Genomic DNA, 22,650 nt, shown 5'->3' with positions numbered 1-22,650 from the left:
GCTTTAGATGCTTTACATGTTAGAGATGCATTCCTCGTGATTCTGCTCCACGCACAAGAAAAAGCCCGGCTTGCCTTTGCCTGGAGCGGGACTCAGTATGTTTTCAAACAGTTTTCCGCAAGGATACAAACACTGCCCCACTATCGCTCACAATGCTCCGGCCACAGTCCTAGCACAGGTCACCATTCCACCTGGCCTCACAGTGTATCGATACATCGATGGCATCCTCAGCGGGGCAGAAGGGCCAGAAAGCGTTACAGATGCAATGAAAAACATTTGGGCAACACTAACCAAGTTGGGACTGGAAGTCCCAGAGTCAAAGTGCCAAGGGCCAGCACGAGAAGTTAAATTCCAAGGAGTCTGGTGGGTTGCAGGAGCTGCCTCTCTTCCACCAGACACACTGGAAAAGAAAGAATCCGGGCACAATCCATCCAGTACGCTGGAACTACAACAAGTTCAAGGGACTGTGAAGTCCTGGCGTAACCATAGTCCTGCCTTTTCCGTCATTGCTCGTCCCTGGTAGAATTTGTTATAAAAGGGAAAATCATGGCAGTGGACATCTCATCAGCTCTGTGGTACCGTCAAGTTCCCCTTCCTGCAGGAGCATAACAGAGCCTGGCCGCGGGCTCTCCACTCCGCTCCAGCCCCCGTTACCCCTGTCAGCACGTGCTGAGGTTGCAGGCTGCGCTGCTTAGGGAGCCGTGGCAACACACATTTAGGATGGTGAATGCCGGCCATCCTGAAAGCGACAGCTGTCTCTTACCCTAAAAAGCTTCCTGTAATACTATGCTTCTCTGAGGTCCCACTTTTCTCGAATTGCCCCCACCCCAAAGCAATTTCCCCACAGGGTCCCTAAGCAAGGCAGTAGAGGAGTGGCTCTCTCAAACTCCCTCCCAGCCCTGCCCTGGCTGAAAGAAGGCAGAAAGAAGCCTTCAAATGAGGGAAGTTCTGGCTGTAAGAGAACACAAGCTGACCAGGTCTTGGGATCCACTGACATCAACAGAAATTTAGGTGAAAACTCCCCTTTGACATGAAACTCAACTCCCAAACCAAAAAACAGTTGTGATGGGAAACTATGGTGGGGGTGGGAGATCAGCACTGAGGGCAGGAAAGCATCAGCAGCATGGGAAACCATTGAGTTGGGAAGTTGTTCTGTCCTGCGGTGTCCCTCCTGTCACCCCCTGGGGCCTTCACCACCCAGCGTCACCTGTCAGCCCCTGCGCCTGTGGTGGCTCTCCCAACGGCCCTGGGCACATCACCGCCCCGTGCCCTGTCACCCCCCAGGCTGTCACGGCCTGCTGTCCCCTCCTGTCACCCCCCAGGCTGCCACTGCCTGCTGTCCCCTCCTGTCACCCCCCAGGCTGTCACGGCCTGCTGTCCCCTCCTGTCACCCCCAGGCTGTCCCAATCTGCTGTCCCCTCCTGTCACCCCCCAGGCTGCCACTGCCTGCTGTCCCCTCCTGTCACCCCCCAGGCTGTCACGGCCTGCTGTCCCCTCCTGTCACCCCCCAGGCTGTCACAGCCTGCTGTCCCCTCCTGTCACCCCCAGGCTGTCCCTGCCTGCTGTCCCCTCCTGTCACCCCCTAGGCTGTCACGGCCTGATTTCCCCTCCTGTCTCCCCCACGCTGTACCTGCCTGCTGTCCCCTCCTGTCACCCCCCAGACTGTCATGGCTTGCTGTCCCCTCCTGTCACCCCCCAGGCTGTCACGGCCTGCTGTCCCCTCCTGTCACCCCCAGGCTGTCCCCAGCCACTGACCCTTCCCATCACCCCCAGGCTGTCCCCAACAGTTGTCCCCTCCTGTCACTCACCACGCTGTCCCCACCAGCTGTCTCTCCTGTCACCCCCTAGGCCTGTTACTACCAGCTGTCCCCTCTTGTCACCCCCAGACTGTCCCCACCTGCTGTCCCCTCCTGTCCCAAGGCAGCCTGGGGAAAATGCTGGGGCTCTGCCGGGTGGCACTTGGCTGCCCGCACCGCAGGGACAGCGCGGGGAGGGGACATCTCAGGGTGTCGCAGTGTTGTCCTTGTTGTACTCCTCCATGGTATTAATGATGGTTCCTTTTGTAACTGGCTTTTATTCACTGTCTGACGGGGCTTCCTCTGGTAGAACCAGTGCCAGGAGGAAAAAAGGGCGCAGTCCAGTCGTAACGGGCGAGGTGCACACTGTCATCTTTTGTAATGCTTCATAAAATAGCTTTTATTTAAATTCTGTATCTGCAGAATTTTTTTCCAAAAATGTTCAGTTAAGGGAAGACAAGAGAAAGGGTGAGTCCACTAGCATGAGCGGGGAGAGCCATGCGACCTTGACCTTGAGCGGGGATAACCACGTGACCTTGAGCTAGAATGACAGCCCCGACTCTTCTCTCTGCCTCTTCTTGGATATGGTGGTGATCGTGGGTAGGAATGAGAGGGGTCACGACTAGATGATTGAGAGCAGCAGCGAGGGTGGGAAGGACCTGATCTTGACTTGCAGTAGGTATGCGCACTTCTAGAGCGAGAGGAAGTGGCACAGGGAGACCTGGACCTTAAAAAACAAAACGCAACACAAAGGAAATTAATGAAGTTAATTCAAAACAGTCACTCACACCATTTTCTTTTTTCTCCCAAATTTGTTTGGGTTGGGGTTTTTTTCCTCTCCATACGCTTATGTCAAAGCTTCTTTCAGCTGCTGATATACCGCTGCTGCAAACCGAAGAGCACGGCGGCATGTAAAGGTTTCTGCTTACGAGCCAGAACAGCTGCTGCTGTGGTAGTGTAAAAACACGCAGGAAGGGTAAGTCTGTTCCCACTCACTTCTATCGCATGGACTACCCTAGCTATGGATGGATTTCAGGGGTGTCTACTGGTCTCTGCTGGTACATGGACATGCAGATGTCTCGCTACCCAGCATCCACCTGCAGCGCAAATCACTCTTGTTGCCGTAAGATGCAAACCAAGTGAGTCTTAATGGCTACAGCGCAGTATCAACTGTCAGGAAAGCAGGGTTTAGCCTGGAGGCAGTAAAGCTCCATTTGAAAATGCCAGCTTAGTCTATTTAACTTCACTACGTATTTGGCAATTTGTACAGGATGCAAAATGCCCCACTTCTAGCCAGTGGTAGCCAAATTCTGCACATACCTCTAGCTCCAACCAAGGCCAGTGACTGCATTTCAAGAAAAATCCTAGCTAAAAGCTTCTAAACTCAGTCTCCAGTAAGCTGACGGAATGCCACTACTCTGGGAAAGATACTGACAGCATTACTACAGAGAGCTCTTCAGATTCCTGCCCAAGGGCTTTTTAAGGACAGAAGACAGCAGCTATCTTTAGATTTTTCTTCACATGTTATTCCACGTACATTCATTCCTCCTCCAACTTAAGATTTCCTTACGCAAGTCTGATCTTTTAATTTGTAAGAAAAATTTAAGGATGTCAGCAGAATCTGAGCAAAAGGCACCAGTTTGCAGTCCAGGTTGCAATCCGTCTGTGCGAGATTAGATGACAGAGGCAACAAAGGCAATTCCTCTCACGTATCTCCTCCAAAGTGCTTTGAGGTAACAGTTACACTCAGAGCACGGAGGCGCAGGAATCCACACCTGTCCAGTTTCTAGCCTCCTCAGGGCTGTCAGGAGGCGAAGGATGTCACTACAGAGAAGCTCTGGCAAAGAGACACCCGTTCCTTCTCAACTGCTGCCCAGTTATAACTATCAGTCGCCTGTAATCCCTGCCATCTTTGAGCTAGGGACCTACATGTGGAGCTCCCATCACTGCTCGTCCCTTGAACTATCCAACCCACCTCAGGATAGAGAGGTGGACTGGAACTCCTCCTGATTCTTCTAGACAATCTGCTTCTCCATCAGGGACATGCAACGCAATTACCTGGGAAATGAATGCCTGCGCTCCTCCTGAAACTCCTCACGTGCCACCAATTCCATAGAAGAAGTGTTTGTGAACACTTCGGGTCTGGACTTTTTCTTTTCCCTGTTAAAATCAGTTTGACCATTATTACAATTATAGTTGGATATTTATTCCAAACAGACACCAAAATACAAAACACAGCCAAGATGAGAAAATGTCTACTGCATGTAATGCCAAACATGAACATCCTAGTCAAGCAAAACGAGTTTAGAATTCCCCCAGGATTTAGGGAAAGTTCTACAATTCCATTTGTCTTGCTTGAGTTTTGCACATTTACCATCTGCAATGAAAAGGTCTGTTGGATAAAACACGATGCCATTTTTGCTTCTGCCAGATGCGCTTTAGTGTAACTGCAGTCCAAGGTGCTAACGAAATACCAAAGCGCAAACCCGTGCAACTTCCTGGAGCCAAACACTTACTCCTTTTGAAGTCTCCGTTGTTCCCGTAAAACTCCTCCCTAGACAAGGGAGGCCAACAGCATCCTGGCTTCTGCCTGAAAGACGGTGGCCAGCAGGACCAGGGAAGGGATTGTCCCTCTGTACTCAGCCCTGGTGAGGCTGCACCTCCAACACTGGGTTCGGTTTTGGGCCCCTCACTACAAGAAAGACACCGAGGTGCTGCAGCGTGTCCAGAGAAGAGCAACGAAGCTGCTGAAGGCTCTGGAGCACAAGTCCTGTGAGGAGCAGCTGAGGGAACTGGGGTTGGTTAACCTGGGGAAAAGGAGGCTGAGGGGAGACCTCACTGCTCCCTGCAACTACCTGAGAGGCAGCTGTAGTGAGGTGGGGGTCGGTCTCTTTTTTTCCCAGGTAACAATTGACAGGAGGAAAGGAAGTGGCCTCAAGTTGCGCCACAGGAGCTTGAGATGGGATATTTGGGAAAATTCCTTCACCAAAAGGTTTGTCAAGCGTTGGAACAGGCTGCCCAAGGAAGCGGTTGGGTCACCATCCCTGGGTGTATTAAAAGAAATGTAGAGGTGGCGCTTAGGGACCTGCTGTAATGGCGGACTGTGTAGGTTTAGGTTAACTGCTGGACTCAACGATCTTAAAGGTCTTTTCCAACTAAACCTAAATGACCCTGTGATCCTATAAAGAAAGTGCTGGTGTCGCTGGGAGGGTATTTGAATGAGTCGCTGGCTGTGCTGTTGGCTGATGACATGTTTGCAGGAGCTGGGGGATATTCTGGAGCGGGGCGGGGGTATACCCAGCAGATGGAGGCTGACCAGGTGGAAACTGAGGAGGTAGTGGTGGTGGTGGTACCGCCAGCGGGAAAGGAAGCGCCTGGGGTGGGGGAGGATGCAAGGGAGGTGGAGGCACAGGCACAAAGGCTGCTGTTGATGATGGCAGTGTTGGGGCCTGAGTCCTCTGGGTACGTGTGCTACGTGGATGTCCTCCATTTGAACTTCCAGAGAAACCCAAACCCGCGTGTCACTGTCACACTCTGCCCTGATTTTAAAGAGGAATGTGAATGAAGCGGGAGCACGGTGGCGAGCCCTTCTTGTTCTCAACCTGAGCATTTTTCTGGCAGCTTCCTGTCCATTTGAGCCTACCCTCATTTCTGGATCCTCCCACTTGCCTTCCACATCCTCACCCCAAGCAGTTGCCTCAGGCTTCTCCCCCTACATTCAGCTTTGTGACTGTGGGCAGAGGCTGCCCATGCTTAAAGGAGACTCCCATCTCCCAGGTGCCAGGTGCCCACGGCTCCTCTGCCACTCCTCCATACACTTCCTACTTCACACTTCCGAGCTTCAAAGTACTGCACAGATATTAACCAAGCTTCTCTCAAACTTCCTTTCAATTCTTCCCCATAAGCTTCCTAGGTTGTTGCCTCGTGATGATCTGTTTGGCCTGGTCTTGCCCCTGAACTGTTCTTTCCTTGCTTACTGAACCTGAGAATTTTAGGTGTCTCTGGGACGGATGCTGCGTTTTCTTTTGATTTATCTTTAAGATTTTATAAACACGATGCACACTTATAATCTATCCATAACAAATACATACCAAAAGGAAGAACTAACTGGTATGGCAATAACAGCAAAAACAGATTCCTCTCTCTCCAACGGAGAGAAAGCAGCTTGGCTATTTGAGATGACTAGACTAAAGAAATTCAAAACGGTCACAAAAAACCAGCACTGACTCTTCCAACAATTTGCTCCATCACTAAGTCATTAAAAATCAAATGTTGGAGGCTGACTTCAGTTGGGAAATCAATTTCTTCAGCCCTATCCAGCCAGTAATTCGAAAGGGTGGCTTTGCACCTTGTCCTGTCATTATGTTTAATTTTGATATATACTTACGGTTTCCTCCAAAAGCGTTTGTTTTTCAGAGTCTACTTTTGGGTCACATACTGGAGTTTGATTTGTAATCGTTTTACTGCAAGCACAGATCCCCTTTGTTAAAGGCAACTCAAGCTGAGCCACTTAAAAATGAATTGCCACTTGTATTCTCCACAGCTATCTGTGCATAGGCATTTCATTATAAATCAGCTACTGTAGAAGTAATGTAGGTGTTACAGCCTGGTTTAACAGGTTACAAGTCGTCATAGACTGAATTTCTGTGAAATACTTACAGTCCCCAGCCTGGTCTGCCACCTGCTGAGCGAACTGCACTGGCTCTCATCGGATGACCTTTTGGAGTGGGGAGAGGAAAAAGAAATAAATCCCATTCAGTTCATCTGAAGATAATTTTTTTAGAAGAAATTCTAAAGTTACGGTCACTCACCAGGTGTGGGTATTTTTTGCTCTTGGGGGCCCAGAAGACATGGTACTGCCGGTTGTCTTGCTACAGGAACCGGAAAGCCCTTGTGAATAAATGCAAACAGTTGGAAAATAAGCTCTAATAAATACTGTATTTCAAAAGCATATGTTGAAATAAAACTTAACAGACCGCTGATTGACAGAGAGGAAGATTTAGAAAGTTTGGTGGCAGTCACCTGAGCAGCAGGTGTCACAGTCACAAGTGGTCGTGCAGGCGGTGACGGCGGCTGTCGCTGCTGCTGCTGAGTCTCCTTATGGAGCCCTGTTGTGTAGCCGGTTCCACTGTGGAAGTTGTTCACAGCCTAGAGGCAGAAGAACATTGACAAAAAGATCCAAGTGTCAGATTATGATGACAATAGATGAAGAAAAGCCTCCACAGGGTAAAATGACTTGTATAATCCTGTACATGCTATCAAGCCTAGAGTAAAGCAGCACACAGAGATAGGAACACATCACAGGAAACACTGCTATTAAGGACTGGTAGCTCAGAGTATCTGTAGTTAAAGGACTTCGGTGTTAACAGCGAATCTGAGAGGCAGGCAAGCATGTTTAGACAAAAGTTTGACCTGAGTTTGCCTGATTATCTCTAAAGAGTTGTCAGCTTCTGTAACAACAGACAACGCATTTGAAAAGTAAATGCAGCCTTATTCAGTTTATCCTTCTTTAAGGAGATGTCAAAAATTTCCTCCCTTTCAGCTTTTTACAAACAGACTTTCCTTACAAACAGTTGATGAAAAAGTCATATCGTTACCTGGCGCAGGAAGTTGTTGGCAACTAAAGCGTCAGGAGAAACACCTGTCTGATGACACGCCGGGCAAGTATGTTCCTCTGACTCCAGTAAAGCTGTTCTAATACCTGTGTGTAATTAGAAGCATCAAAATAGGTTTCAGCCAAAGTAGGGAAATCTTTGGGGTTCTCATCAATTATAAGAACACACAGACGATTAATGGGTGGATACGGTCTTGAATGGAGAGCATGAAGCTATAAATGGTCAGTAGTGTAAAAAATGCCCAGTACGCAGCAAATCGCTATAGAGTTTTGACATTTCCCTGTTGTAACAGCTGAAGACATAGAGCGGGCTGTGTCCTGATGTTTGGACTTTTTTTTTTCCACTACCGAGTACAGCAAGAAGCCACCAACATCAAGGCTAATGAACAAAGCACATCTCAAAAAGCCGTGAGTCGGTTCGAGTTTTGAAGGTTTAACCAACTCCTGTGGCAAAGAATGTAGATTAAATGCCCGACTGCCTGTTTGTGGCGGACCAGAGTCAGTCACCAGAGCTGGCTCTATAGTTGTGTATGAGAGAAAGAGCTGTGGACAAACTACGTGCATTCCACATCTAATACTGTAATCACCTGCACAATTATGCACTCTTCTCGTACTCGACCTTCCGCATGTGAAGAAGATTTGACTAGATACACAGAAAGGGAAAAAAGCTCTTTGGCCTTTGTTTCCCCCCCCCCCCCCCCCCCCCCCCCCCCCCCATTACGGAGAAGAGGCCTTTCCTACTCCGGGCATACTGAAGTATGAAATAGACTGCGTAGCACAGGTGATCTCCTATTCCTGGTTTCAGAAGATCCGATGTGGTGTTTTGGATTAAAAAACACGGGAGGGGAGTTTACTCCTTACATGACATTACTCACTTACATTCGTCACAATAACTTGCTCCACAGCAGGGAATAAGCGCTGCATCCGTCGCTGGATCTTTACAAATGGGACATAACAACTCGTTTGGAACAGGCCTGTCTGCGGAGGAGGATGAGGGCTCCTCTGGTAAAAAGGGTGGCTTTTCCTTTTTCTCTCTAGCATAAGCTTCCCTGGAGGGCAGGTGGGGAAGGAAAAAGAAAAAAGTGAAAGATGGGAAAGGAAAAATTTTCCAAGCTTTGGATTTTATCAAACGAAGGTAATAGGTGGAAGTCTTCTCACTCCACATTGGCTTTCTACAACGTAGGCATTTACGCTAAATGACTTCTCTAGGGCCACACTATCAGAAGAAGAAGGAGGGGGGAACATTTTTCCTTCTGCAGAACTCTCCCATCCGTTGGATCAACTACAAAATTAGCTCAGACTAGAAAAATAATTGCTTGACAGCTAGAGAGCAGGGGAAAGGAACCCCACCTTTCCTTTGCCAGAGGGTAAATGCAAATTGCTGGATTAGGGTAAAGTTCGTCCCCCAAGTAATTTCATTTTGTAAATGAAAGAAGTCTGTGCTACAGCTTCTACAACAGGAGACCCATGACAGGAAAAGAGAAGTGCTACCGAGTGCATTTTCCAACAGCCACTCTTGTCAGCACACAGCAGTAATTTCTTAGTTTATAGCAACAGGAACACTTCAGCCCGTTTCACACATGAGATTTGCTAAAAGTCAGAGGAGGAGGAAATCTCAGTCCAAGGGCTATTTCTTAAATTTTGCAAGAAGCCTTTGAAACATAAACCAGAAGCAAAACGAGCATTCAGAGAGAATGATGCCAGCTGGAAACTCTACTGAAATGCCTTGCAGAAATACAGGTTCTTAGCATACCCCAAGGTCAGCCAGCTTCCCGGGGCATGAACAGCAGGACTACTCTATTTCAATATGGGAAAGTATTGCAGATTTTAAGGTTAAGATACGACGGTAGTGCTTCCTCCCTCGTAATTAGAGGCTGGCCACCTCGGCTGCATTGCCACTCAGACATTTACGCATGGTTGCTCTCATTCGCATTTTGGTCGGTCCGATTAATTCCATACTTACGCATTAATAGTTGGTATTGCGTATTTCCCAGCCTTTGTCAGCATGGCACCTTTTGTGTTGGGATCCTTCACCTCCATCAGGAAACTCCTTGGAATTCCGGTGCTCCTTTTAATTCTGCGAACAGGCTCCACATTTTTGTCCTGTTGAGAACAGAAATGCAGACATCTCTCCTCTTCAGACGCACACTTAAAATGACGTTTCAGAGATAATTTTAAGCAGCAAAAGCCTTTAATCCCCTCCTTTTACCTAACATAATGGCTGCTCGACTCATACTCCTGCTTTCCCCAACGAACATAGCCAGGACGTACCACAGGTTTGAGCAGAGTTTTGAACCCAGTCGTCATTCTTTGGCTTAACTTCAGGACCCTTCAGGGTGAAATAGCCCTTTGCTCACCGTCCGCTCAGAGCAGAGACACAAACCTGTTTCCCCTCCAAAGCCCTTGGGCAACGTGTGAGAGCTTAATTCAGGGCTCCGAATCAGCCCCCATGGAAACTTACATTCACATCTATATAGGAAGGCTGAATTCATCCCTCCTGCATGTACATTCAGGGACTGATGTTAAATGGCATGAATATTCAGCCAGAGGCTTCTGTAGTTAAAACTGACAGATACTCAATAGACGGGGTCAACAGAAACCTCTTGTTTTTAGAGGAAATACCAACAACTTTGAACTGTCATTAGAAAGAGTTAGAACCAGGAAAATTTCCAGTACTATTGAAATAGATACAAATATGTATGAAACTTCACTGAGAAAGATCTATGGACATCTTTAATGTCTGTGAGCTAGAGAAAAAAAAAGTTTCACATTTAGAATTCCGGGTTTCCCTTGAATTTGGAAGGGCTTTGCAACATTGCCATGTAACATTTCGCCCCCAGAGAAACAATTCTTACTGGGAGTGTTCATGTCTTTGTCACATAAATGCCAAGGTAAAAAACCCTAAAAGCTCGGTAACACCAGTGGCCTGCCCCAATCTTACCCTATTTACCGGGCAGTTCTTGGCATAGTGGCCAGGTTTTCCACAGCAAAAGCAACTGGATGATGGTGGAGGCAGATCCAAGGGTTCCCTCAAGTAACTAGAAGGTTTGGGGAAAAAAAGGAAAAGGTATGCATGTGTCTCTCTTCTTAAAAGAAACATCTCCATACTTTTTCCATAACCTTTGAAGACCACATTTGATACTTACTTGGATGGATCGTATTCATGGCAGGACTGTATCATCATCGCCTTTATCTTATCCTCTTCGGAAGCATTGGCTTCAGCCAGGTTGGCAGTCTGTTTAACAGGTAATGGTTATTTGACACACACATTAGGCTACAAATAGGCTCTCTTTGTACCTTACATAAAGACTTGTGAAGCCAATCCAAGTTTTGTCCAAGCGGACTGAAGCTATGTGTAGAAAAAAGCACACCAGCCAGCATTTTGAAGCTGGTCTTTAAGCTCCAGACTAGTTGAAGAAGCTAGCCACGGTACATTTAACTGAGAAAGATGTGTGCAAGTAGCATTATTTACATTCTGCAGCATCAAAAGGACACACAACCTCAGAGTCGTGGCAGTTGGTTTTGCTTGCTGAAATTCAGCTTCAGACCCAGAAGCATTAAATGGAGTCAAGCTTTCTGTAATCCCTCAGCAAGAGAAAAGATTCTTTTCAGCAGACATCTGACCATCATGTGCTGTAGGCAGTCCAAACCGCACAGTTCCACCCCCTCCCCCGCTGCCACTCGCTTCTTCATAGGAAGTGACTGAACTACAATTTTTTTCCAGTTGGCACTGTCCTTTTAACACGCAAATTGTAATATAAACCTTACGCAGAACTAGATCTTCGAACTATGGAAGCCAGATGGTTTTTTTTTACACAGTACTTCTTCAAATGTTTCTATTCCACACTAGTCCAGATACAAGCAGGGTCGAAGGGGGTGACTGTAAATTATTTGGAACTTCAAGCACCTATCCTACAGACCAACTGCTCATGTTTTTCTTTTTACATGCATTCACTCACAAAAGCAACCAACTAGTTTCCACATGTGATTTCATCTAGCTGTTCCATATACGCAGGAACATAATCCAGATCGCCATCTATGAAATCATTTCCAGTAACATTTGCAGAGAACTTTTATAGACACTTGACTGATTTGTCTGAACCCAAATGGTTTACAAAACACACCCAAAACCCACAACACATTCCTAGGAACAGGCCGACATTCAAATATGGCATTCAATACATAGTCATAGCAACGCAGAAAAGTTCTTACTACACATTGCCTCCTGTGCCAGCCTGCACTAAAGAGGTTAGGGTAACAGTTCGGAGCTGCTTTGTTACCTATCTCCGCATTTCTGAAATCTTTGAATTTCTCAAAAGCTTGGACAGTTTTCCACATTTTAGAGTAAATTTCACATGACTTTACAGAACCAAGGGACAGCCCTGAGGGAGGCCAATGTCTTTTGGTGGCTGCTTCCCAAACTAATTCTGCACACACCACCACCCCCACCCCCACCCTGCCGCAAAATGTTAATTAACACAACTAAATTTTTGCAGTGAGCGAGGGAAGACGTTCCCAGTGGGAAGAGATTTCTTTCTCGTGGAAATGAGCTCTGGCCTTCATTTTCAGAGGAAAGAACTAGCTCCTCTGCGTTAGGCCCTCCCTTCTCTAGTCTTTGTAACTTTAAAGACTATGTTTTTAATCACTTCTGTGGCTAGCACTGCGCCTCTTCACCAAGTGCAATCACTAGTGTTTCCCCAGACAACGTTACACGTTGCTGAGCACAAAATACCAGCAGTTCCATTACAAAACATGCTTTCAGGCGGTCACGTCTGCTGATGTGCCTCGCATAAACACTGGCACAGTCCTATCAACAATTAGGTGCACTTGCACAGTTTGCACAGTCTGCATGTAAACAAATTAGGTTGAGTCGTCCTCTGTCTGTATGCCACAATTCAGGCAGTCCCGCACCATTCAAAGAATGGATCTGTAACTGTAATGACTAGAAATTCAAAAACAGCCATGCAATTGTCCATGTTCCAGAAACACGTCTGTTCTGGCTGTTGCAAAGGCCCTAGAAATGTCCATAACTTACAGCCAATTAAATCCTGCTGTAAAAATTGTGTTACTTTCCAATGAACAATTAACGGGACATATGAAAAATGGTAAACAGCTTCTGAAGTGCTGCTTCTTTGTGTCTTGCAGATGGGTAACACTGCAGCATTACACTGAGGCCAGTAAGGTGCTCCCCTTCCATCTTCCCAAGCTGGGAACTACTCTCTACAGGATAGTATCAAAGTAACATTTTAAAGTTAGGAGAAACACGCTGAATTATTAACAATTAATGTTTTGCTCATATTACAGCAGTTATCCAGCTAGAGAGCACAGTGTAAGGTTTACAAACACTGTTTCACAAGCAAGTACATCTAAGCATACCTTAATAAGCTGGGCCAGAGAAAGAGGTGCAGAAGGGTCGCCAACCTATTCAGAAAAATTAAACACATATTCAAGTTCTACAATCAAAACAGAGCAATAGTTCACCCCTACTGCTGTATGAAAGCCTGCGCTATATCCTCTGAGTGTCACTGGAAGAGCCACCTCCAAGCCAGTGGAATTTATACTTGTTCAAAACAAAGTCCAAACCTTAAACAGCTGAAGTATGCCTACGTTGTTAATGAGAAGAAACTAAAGCAACCAACCCCTCCTGAGATCAACCTATTGCTCAGAATACCTCAGAGGGGGACCCTTGTCAAATGCTCACAACTGCTTAAAAGACGGAGGGTTAAGGAAGCTGTCCATTTGCAGCTCGAAAGGATCTAAAATAATTATTTCCATTTATTTGAGAAGGAAGTGTCACTACAGGAAACATTGTCAGCGCAGTTTATAAATTAATCAGTTAATAGCTCATCATTTACTAAATGCACACAGGTGTGATACATGAATGCAGTATAGTTTTTGCGCTGTCTTTCGTTTACTTTAATTAGACCCCAAGTTCATGAATTTCTAGATTAAGTTATCCTAAGAGCTTTCAAAGTGATCAGATCCAGTGACCTAGAGCTCGTGTAATGCCTCACTCCATTCGAGTGAAGAAAAAGCAGTTATACTTACAGACGAAAACCAAACACCACCACAAAGCAATGTTTGTACTATGAGGGCTATTTTGAAATGCATCGTGGCACGTAGCATTCCCCCCAAGGGCCAAATGGAGATCTAGGCCATTACGAGTCAAGTATCTCCTCGAGTTACTTATTCATGTTTTAGCAGCAGAACAACAGTGTTTTCTGACCGGAAGAAAAATGCTGCCCCTTTTCCAAATGTAAATTCAAAGTGGTGGTGTACCAAGTTCAGTGGTGCAAACCTTGAACCTACAAGCTCTACAAATGAGCATACATTATCGGTACAACACACAGTCGTACAAGAAATAGTCTAGCCTATTCAGTACGAAATGCAATGCCTTACTAGGCACAAATACCATTATTCACATTAGAACCGCGCAAAAGTTGGCATTGCTCGGTTTTCACTATGCTGAATTAAATACATTGGATTTACAGCATACACTATATTTCACTGGAAAATATGTTTTATATATATAAAATAAATATTATAGATAAAACATATATATTTTATATATTTTTTAATATATAAAAACAATTAGTACAAGGCTACATAGCTTAGACTTAGGTGCAGCATGTAGAAAAAAGTTTCAGCTTGCGTTTTTACATACCTCTTTTGATGTTCTACTCGCTGGCTCAGTTCGACTTCTAGAAGAAGAAAGAAAGATGATCAGAACTTAAAATAAAGCACTTGTAACCAACATAAAGCAGTGAAAACAGTTAATAAAACCTGAACATCAAAACATTGTGTACTGGTAGTCTTATGAATATGGAAATTTATTTCTGTACATAAAGTGCGCTCTCCTGGTACATTCAGTGCAACTGAAATAAAACCCCAAATCCCATTCCTTCTTTGTCCCCAATTACTCTAAGATACAGAATACAGCAGTGCAAGAAGAAGTCCTCACATATTTTCTTTCTGCTCTCTAAGTACCAAAACTGTGAAGACTGTGCTACATTTTTCTGTTCTTGAATAGTCAGCCATCCAAATACGAAGGCACCTTCAGGCAATCTGTATAGCCCCACTATCACAAATAGGTACCAGACAGAGCACTTTGGTTTCTACACTCCTCTGACAAAACAAGAACAGTTGTCTGTAGAAAAGTGTTTCTTGGTGGAAGCCCCAGCACTGTGTTCAGGTACCTACCATACTTAGCCTCAAGTGACTACAAATAGCAGTAGAAACATCACCTGAAAGCAGTTCCTAGGATTTTCTGTGATCGAGGAGGCCTGTGTTAAAAAAATAAGAAAAAAAGTCTTGATTACCAGAACTTGCTTTAAGATCATCTTGAACATGCTACAATATTTTAGGAAACACTTATGACACACAAGCCCTTGCCGAGATTCCACATACTCATTGGTCTGTACCTGCACGCTACTCATGAATCAAACATGCAACCGCCGATCTAGTTAACAAACAATTCATACCTCATCCAAAGCGTCCCACAAGCAGAGGCAACCCAAAGGCTGCTGTGCAGGTCCTGCACAAATAGAAAGGCTCATTCTTCCTGCCACTGCTACACCACCACCAGGCTCGCAAGTACAGCCACGTACCTCCTGAAGATGAGGAAGCGCGAGGAAAAGCTTTAGATTCCCACACCACGGTTTCTTCCATCCACTTGCCTTGAGGAAGATACTGCAAGGTGACTAACGCATTCCTGAAGGCCTCTCCACCATGACAGCATGCATTCACCATTCCCAAACACTAACGACTCTACCAGTTGTTTCCACAATGGTTCCAGCTGAAGGAATAGAAAGCTGACCTGCCCGATCCATTTGCAACTTTAGCAGAGCAGCGGCATTCATCCCTTATCCCCACGTGCAGGTATTTCTTGGATCTTTGATGCTAGTGGCACCTAGTCTCTCATTTTAGGGCAGCATGCCAACACCAGGAGAGGGTGCCATCCAACCAGAAATGGAGGCTATATTGACAAGACAGCACTAAGCATCCCCATCTAAATTAACCCCCCAAACAAGGCCATGCTTAGCAGCACAGTGCTGTGGCATCCAGAAACTCTTGGTAGTGCCTGGAAGCACTAATATGCCCAAAGCTTACAGGAGAGCCACATACATGCAGGGGGGTTTGCTTGCAGATGCTTCATGGGTACTAGGATGCTGCTGTACTGTTGGTTTGAGACACGCTGAAACTCGCCGGTATACTTTATTTATTGAGAACTAACATTAGAAAGACACGGCAAAACCACAAGTCAATAATATCTGCTAATGGTGGAGGAGAGGTCTATCTTGAAGAAGGCTGGAAAACATGACCATTCAAACCATGCTGATGCAGCTGATACAGAACTGGACTGTACGAATACATCGATGACAGCGATAATGCTGTAGTCAGGCTTACATTTGAATATCTGCAATTGTAATCAGATTCTCTGTCCTCCATAAATCTGAGGAATACAGCAGTAATACCTGGAGCACAGAGAACAGCTTAGGGTGAAATCAAACTTAGAAAGGTAACTACCAACATTTGGGAATGTGCTCAACTGCTTTCTGAGCTTCAGGTTTGGAAAAGATCAACTGTTCCTTCACCGTCCTGGCACAAAAGGCAATACGCTTTAGGACGTTGCTCTTTTTCTCTTGCTCAACACAGGCATCGTCTTTAGGAAACTAATAGGAATCACTTAAGAATGAAACTTCTTGTTTGCACGGTTTGCCAGCTGGCCACTCTCAGTCTTTCCTCTGGAGACAGCATGCAGCCCCGCCACCCCCACCCCTCTGGGGTGTAAGAATACCCTGCCCCCCCCGCCCCCAAACAAAGGAAGCAGTCAAACACTGAGACTCAGACTGCTGGTAGATGGGAACCAATTACCAGTTCACACTGCAATGTGTCTCTCCGTTTACTCTAAAAGCAATACAAGCAAAAGCATACAATAAGGGATCTCTCTGCATAGAGGAAACAGGATGGAGAACTTGACTCTCAGAAAAACCAACCCCAAGAACAAACTCAATTCAAACGTCTGAACGGAGTTTGAAAGCCACGTCCCAGCGGGCTGAAAAATCTAAGTCTGCTTTGGGACAGATACATTCAAATCTGCCCTGTCACAACACAATTTAACAGCAGCTTTAACAAGAAAGATACAACCGGAATGCCTCCGTAAACCAACAGCCACAAAGAAGGTGAACACACTGAAACCCCTCCCACAGGACACAACGCGTTATGGCTACTTACCCAAGGTCTGTCTTGCCGGTAGCTTTAACTCCTCTAACAGGGACTCTCCTAACAGTTACCGATGAGTGCCTTGGAATCAGGGCATTGTCATCTGTGTATTCTGAAAACAACATCAATACAGAGAAAGCATCAGTCAGTTCGTAAGAGTGATATTAATATGTCATGACATAGCACTTCAGGGAATCCCTTTACAGATAGAAAAGCAACATTTTACACACAGCGTCATGCTTTTATCATGTCCACACACTCACGGCACCTTTCCAGAAATCTTCAGGTCTGATAGTCAAACACAAGCAGCAAAATCTTTTCCATTTGTTTTGAATCGTTTCAATGCCAACAGCAAAATGGTCTCTAAAGTCACTAAAGCAGAGTCTGCTACAACATGAGGCTCTTTCCTGATCTAACTTTCATTGCTTTTGCTCCTGTTAGCTTACAAAACCCTAGAACATGTCTCTATAATAGTGAGCACGGAAGAGGACACCCCCACCCCGCCTCCCACCTTTTAAAACACATCCCAACCATCCATTTTGCCTTCCCACCATCTTCAAAAAGAGTCCACCTCTTTTTTTTTTTTCCCCAGGATGTGCAAAATCCTGTTTACTTTTAGCTTCTATTAGCATTGCTTCTAATACGAGATTTCTGTGATCACGCGGCCCGGAAAAATCTGAACAAGTTGGCCATCTTCACTCAAGGTTCACTGAAGGGTCTTTCCAAGATCACGCCAACATTTAGTCAGGACTCCTGCACAAAGTTATAAAACCCACTACCATATCTCCACAGGGAAGATCTCCAAGAACCCCCTTTAGGCAGGACATCCTGGCCTAGTTCTTTCCTTCATCTTCTGAAGGTGACTTTAAGCACGTAGATGCTGTTCAACAAAAACGGAAATTCACGGTTATGTATAAAACCCCAAAATCTGGCATACACATAAATGACACCAAAATGTATTCCTTAGCTTTGCTCTGACAACCACTGGGGGATTTTTGCATTTCCACAGGGAAGACACCCTTACAGAAGTTCCAGTAAGCATCTGTGTCACAACCTGTACGTCTGCCTCTACCTGCATGTCTATCTCTACCGCCGTATGACACGCGACCCCGTAACACCCCCAAGACCCCTAACACCGTGCTGTTAAGTCTCCTCACAGATACTCTCCTGAACATACTTTACCTATCTGTAGGTAAACAGCGTGTTTAGGTCCAACCACTTGAAAGGCTGGGGCCAAAGTTACAGTTACCGGAGCAGGCATGTCATTCTGTTTAAGTTTTAATACATCAAACAGGGAGAGGAAAAAATCCTATGAGTACACATTGTAAAGAAAAGAGTGTTGTGGGAATGTCACAGAACCACAGGAAAAAGGAAAAAAAACCCCAACCGATAAAATTTGAATGTTTAAGGAATGGAGACGGTTTCCAAGTCTTTTTATTTCTGACAAGTCATATTCCAAAGTCTTTAATCACATGCAAGCTTTGCCAGACGGTAGGTTACCAAACTGAAACAGCACACTAAGTAATACAAAACCATTACCGTCTCTGAGAATCAAGCACCATTTCTGAGATTCAAAAGAACTTAGGGCTTCTCGAAGAACATTTTTAGGTATATTCACCATAACTGATCTGCCATAAAACTTCAGTACTGCCCTGACACCGTCTAACACGCAGTACCACGACAAAAATGCACCGTTTGAAAGAAAAGAAGAAATGATGCTCAATAGCATCTGAATGAAAATGTCTTTGGTGTAGCAAAGAAGCTGTATTGGCAAGAAATGCCAAGTATACTTTAGACAGAACGCTCGTCTACAAGATGGCTTTCCAGGGTCTGCATAGATTCTCACTCACAGATACACTCTTGATCCCAAACGTTGCTACTGAGCAGTTTCTGCAGCAGCCAAGCACCACTTTTCCAATGCGGTGGAGTAAAAGTAGCTGAAGACAAATTTCAGTCACCAAACCCACTTTTTTTCCCCCTTTAAATTAGCCACCCACTCCTTTTCTATCACGTTCAGCCTTCTCTGCCGGCTTTCAAAGAAATCTGGCAGGTTTGTGATGACAAGGCATTGTCCCACATTCCCTTCTCGTTTTACCTAGAAGGGCTCCCAGAAACCAAACCTCTTCCACGCGCGGTGTCGCACACGGACCCCGTACGCTGCTGTGCCTGGCTGCGCACACAGCCCTGACGGCAGCTGCCAGCGCACAACCACGGAAGAGCAGCTCTGAGGCCCCAGCACAAGTCACCGCTGCCGGCCGCGGCCCAACCGCCTCACTGGGCGCCTGCGCCGCCGCCAGCCGGCCGGTCCCCGGTCCCCGCGCCCGCCGCCCCCACGCACCTTCCATGGTCTGGGCGTTGGTGACCTGCAGGTCGCAGCGGGTCGCCTTCAGCCTCTCGCGGCCCATGATCTGGCGCCTGAGGTCGCGCAGGGAGATGTGGGGGCCGTGAAAGGTGACCACATCAGAGCTCAGCCTGGAGGAGAACTTGTAGTGGACACACGACATGGCCGGGGCCAGGCGGTGCCCGCTCCGCGATGGCACCTCACGCAGCAGCTGGCCTCGCGGCCCCCACAGCAGGTCAGGGCCCACCGAGGGGCTGGGGCCAGCAGCGCGGGCTGAGCCCGCCGGCTCCTCCTCGCAGCCCCGGTGGGAGGACGATGGCGACAGGCCCTGGCTCGGCCTCCGCTCCCTCCTCGCACCAGCGCTGCCAGGCCAAGCTGCTCGCTATGGCAACCCGGGCGGCTCCGCATTGTGACAGAGGGGCTCAGGGGGCCACTCAGCGCCCCTGGGGGAGGGGCCTTCATCAGCCCCGCCTGGGCCGCCGGTGTCCCTGCTGTCCCCCAGCCTGTCACCGCCCCGTGCCCTGTCACCTCCCAGGGCTGCGGTGTCCCTCCTGTCACCCCCTGGGGCCTTCACCACCCAGCGTCACCTGTCAGCCCCTGCGCCTGTGGTGGCTCTCCCAACGGCCCTGGGCACATCACCGCCCCGTGCCCTGTCACCCCCCCAGGCTGCCACTGCCTGCTGTCCCCTCCTGTCACCCCCCATGCTGTCATGGCCTCCTGTCCCCTCCTGTCACCCCCCCAGGCTGCCACTGCCTGCTGTCCCCTCCGGTAACCCCCCAGGCTGCCACTGCCTGCTGTCCCCTCCGGTAACCCCCAGGCCTGTCCCCGCCTACTGTCCCCTCCTCTCACCCCCCAGGCTGTCACTGCCTGCTGTCCCCTCCTGTCACCCCCCAGGCCTGTCCCCGCCTACTGTCCCCTCCTGTCACCCTCCACACTGCCACTGCCTGCTGTCCCCTCCTCTCACCCCCCAGGCTGTCACTGCCTGCTGTCCCCTCTGGTAACCCCCAGGCCTGTCCCCGCCTACTGTCCCCTCCTGTCACCCTCCACACTGCCACTGCCTGCTGTCCCCTCCTGTCACCCCCCAGGCTGTCACTACCTGGTGACATAAGCTACATAAGATAAAAAAGAAAAAAGACAAAAACCAAAATGAAAACCTGCCTAGGTGAACACCAAAACACCCGTGACTTTCTCAGACTCTTCACTACCCCACATGTGAGTCAAGGGACAGGGTCTCCTAAAGGCTCTTTTCCGGGCACTTCCTGAAGACACCCCCAGCCCCCACCCCCCACCCCACCCTGCTTTTCTACAAGTGCACAAAGAGGTGAAGAAGAGTTTCATGTCTAAGTTAAAGGAGGCAGTTTCTGAAATTAGCTTAGGTGAAAAAACCAAGGTGGTGTATTCATGGATTTTCTCCTCTGCAGAGCCATGAAGAAAACATGAAACGCACTCCCCAAAGGCAAAGGAGCAAACTGAGGGAGAGCAGCTCATTGGCACCTTTCAGAGCTTCAACAGTCTGGAGAAACAGGGAAAAAAACCCATACAAAGATAAAGAGCAGCCAAGATGCACTTTTATAAAATGCACATTGGGGCCTGTTCCAGATCTCCGAATGACTTTCAATGTTGCTTTGCATGACTATTAGACCAAGGCCTAAAGTGGCGTGATAGCTTCTGCTTGCCGGGGCATGGTAAGATCACTCAAACGAGCGACAAGGTAACAAGTAAACACCAAAGGCAATAGCGGAGCTTACCGTTTCCCTCCACTGGCGACCAGCTGTGCAGTAAACCAGCTTAACCAGCCTCCCTAAGGATGGCTCTAAAGTTGCTGAAAAGGAAAAAAAGAAGGTAAGTCCTTAGCCTGGAATGTAAAGGCACCATCTTGGCTCCCAGGCAGGTGGCACTGATGGCCCAGCAGGGTCATGTCCCCACGTTCCAGGAAAGATAAAAAAAGCGCAGGATGTCTTTGTGGGGTGGGTTTGATGCATCCTTTCCGTTTGCTGAAAGCCTGAGGAAGGACGTACCCCACGGTAGGACCGGTGGCACTTTAGACCTGAGGTTAAAAAGATGCTGCACATCAGTGACACTCCCCAAGCTGCTTTCACCACCAAAGAGAAAAAGATTTGCTCTCTCCAGTATGGTGGGAATGATGCCATAAAGTCGGTCAGGGAGAAAAACCCTCTAAGCCTTGCTTGCAAGTTTCAGAAGGCCGGCATTCTTTATGGCAGTGCTGGGAGCACGGGGGAATGTTTCCTCTGAGCGTGCTCACCCAGTTCCTCGAGGGTACGCACTATGGACAGCAGAGCACTTGCACACTCATAGCGCATTACACACGCATTTTCAGTCAGGCACGGGATGGGTTACAAGTTGCTTGCTTTAATGCAAACGAGCACACACCCTCAGACAGCACTGCTGAGCTTTTTTTACTAGCTCCCCGTGCTCCCCAAGCGGGGCCTTGCCCTCTCTCGGGGGGCTATCTGAGTCAGAGGTCACGATCTCCCCCCACAACAATTACCTTTGTCCGAATTCCAACCAACATTCTGCGGATCGCAGCACTCTATCGGCTTGTCTCCTCCTGCGACCACAACGTCCTCACCCAGAGGCTCTTTCTGCATCACCGAAGAGAACGCAGATCTTTTCCCCATCCATTCTTTCTTCCCCATCCTTCCCGAGGCTGACTCCCTGGATGAGAGGTCCCTTAATTCGTCACTTCTAACAGCTTTAGAGAGTCAGCTTGGCCTAACCTTTGTGCGCAGGTGTGTTTAACGTAGAGCTACACAGCAAATCAGAGCGTGGCAACTGGGGAGCTCAGACATCTCGTCCCTTTGCCGAGCCAGCAGCCTTCCCTTAACAGAATCCCTGGACATAAATGTATATACAGTGGAATCTAAACAGTGGCATCAAACGTCCCGCCAGACACCACATCCGTCCCCTAAAATCCTTCCCCCCAAACAACCCTGAAAGATTTCCCTTGACCCCCTCCTCCACCCTGGCTGTTCCTGAAATCATCCCCCACCTCCACCTCCCCGCCCTGTCCCTAAAACCTTTCCCTCCAGACCCTGGTCCAGCCCTCCCCCACCCTCGGTCCGTCCCTAAAATCCTTCCCCCAATCCCCCGGTTCTTCCCTAAAGGCCTCCATTAACCCCCCGTCCGTCCCTAAAACCCTTCCCCCAGGCCCCCCAATCTGTTCTCTAAATAACACACACACACTCAACCCCCCCCACCCCCCCACGCCCCCACCCCCGGTTTATCAATACACACACCCCCCACCTCCCCCCCCCCCCCCCCCCCCCCACAAACACACATCCTTGCCCCACCCCCCACACACCCTGCTCCATCCCTAAACACCTTCATCCATTACCACCCGTCCCTCCCTAAACCCCTTCCCCCCCCCCCCTCCCCTGCTCCCCGTCCCTCTGTCCCTGGCATGGCCCAACTGCCCAGCACCACCAGACCACTCTGGCCCAAACACCATAAGGCAATGGTTCCCACCTGACAATAGCAAGTCGAGGAACATTTTTTTTCTTAAATAGAGAGAGTTTTACTTCATACGATGCCGACTACGTCAAATTATGTTTTGCTGACTGACTGGATACACAGCAAAGCTGAACTCTACATCAAATATAATCAAATCTATCAAGTATATCAAATAATGGAATATATCAAACGCAGTTTCTTATATT

At 47.7% G+C, this 22,650-nt stretch overlaps 1 protein-coding gene and 1 long non-coding RNA gene across 2 annotated transcripts; both read right to left on the bottom strand.

Annotated features, from left to right (window-relative positions):
• Positions 1 to 6,342: 6,342 nt before the first annotated feature.
• Positions 6,343 to 6,914, bottom strand: LOC121082300. The gene is made up of 3 exons (XR_005825967.1): positions 6,819 to 6,914; positions 6,608 to 6,686; positions 6,343 to 6,513 (listed from the first exon to the last, which is right to left on the bottom strand). It is a non-coding gene; the product is annotated as an uncharacterized LOC121082300 (long non-coding RNA).
• Positions 6,915 to 14,053: 7,139 nt separating this feature from the next.
• On the bottom strand, positions 14,054 to 19,207 carry LOC121082295 (E3 ubiquitin-protein ligase RBBP6-like). The gene is made up of 3 exons (XM_040581639.1): positions 18,971 to 19,207; positions 16,645 to 16,744; positions 14,054 to 14,111 (listed from the first exon to the last, which is right to left on the bottom strand). The coding sequence occupies exons 1-3, from the start codon at positions 19,134 to 19,136 to the stop codon at positions 14,054 to 14,056; spliced, it is 324 nt and encodes a 107-aa protein (XP_040437573.1). The 5' UTR covers positions 19,137 to 19,207.
• Between the last annotated feature and the right edge of the window lie 3,443 nt (positions 19,208 to 22,650).

Source organism: Falco naumanni, unplaced genomic scaffold (genome assembly GCF_017639655.2).
Source record: "Falco naumanni isolate bFalNau1 unplaced genomic scaffold, bFalNau1.pat scaffold_62_arrow_pat_ctg1, whole genome shotgun sequence".
Lineage (NCBI taxonomy): Eukaryota > Metazoa > Chordata > Aves > Falconiformes > Falconidae > Falco > Falco naumanni.
Note: the sequence above shows the minus strand (reverse complement) of the source record. Positions and strands in the feature narration are given on the sequence as shown.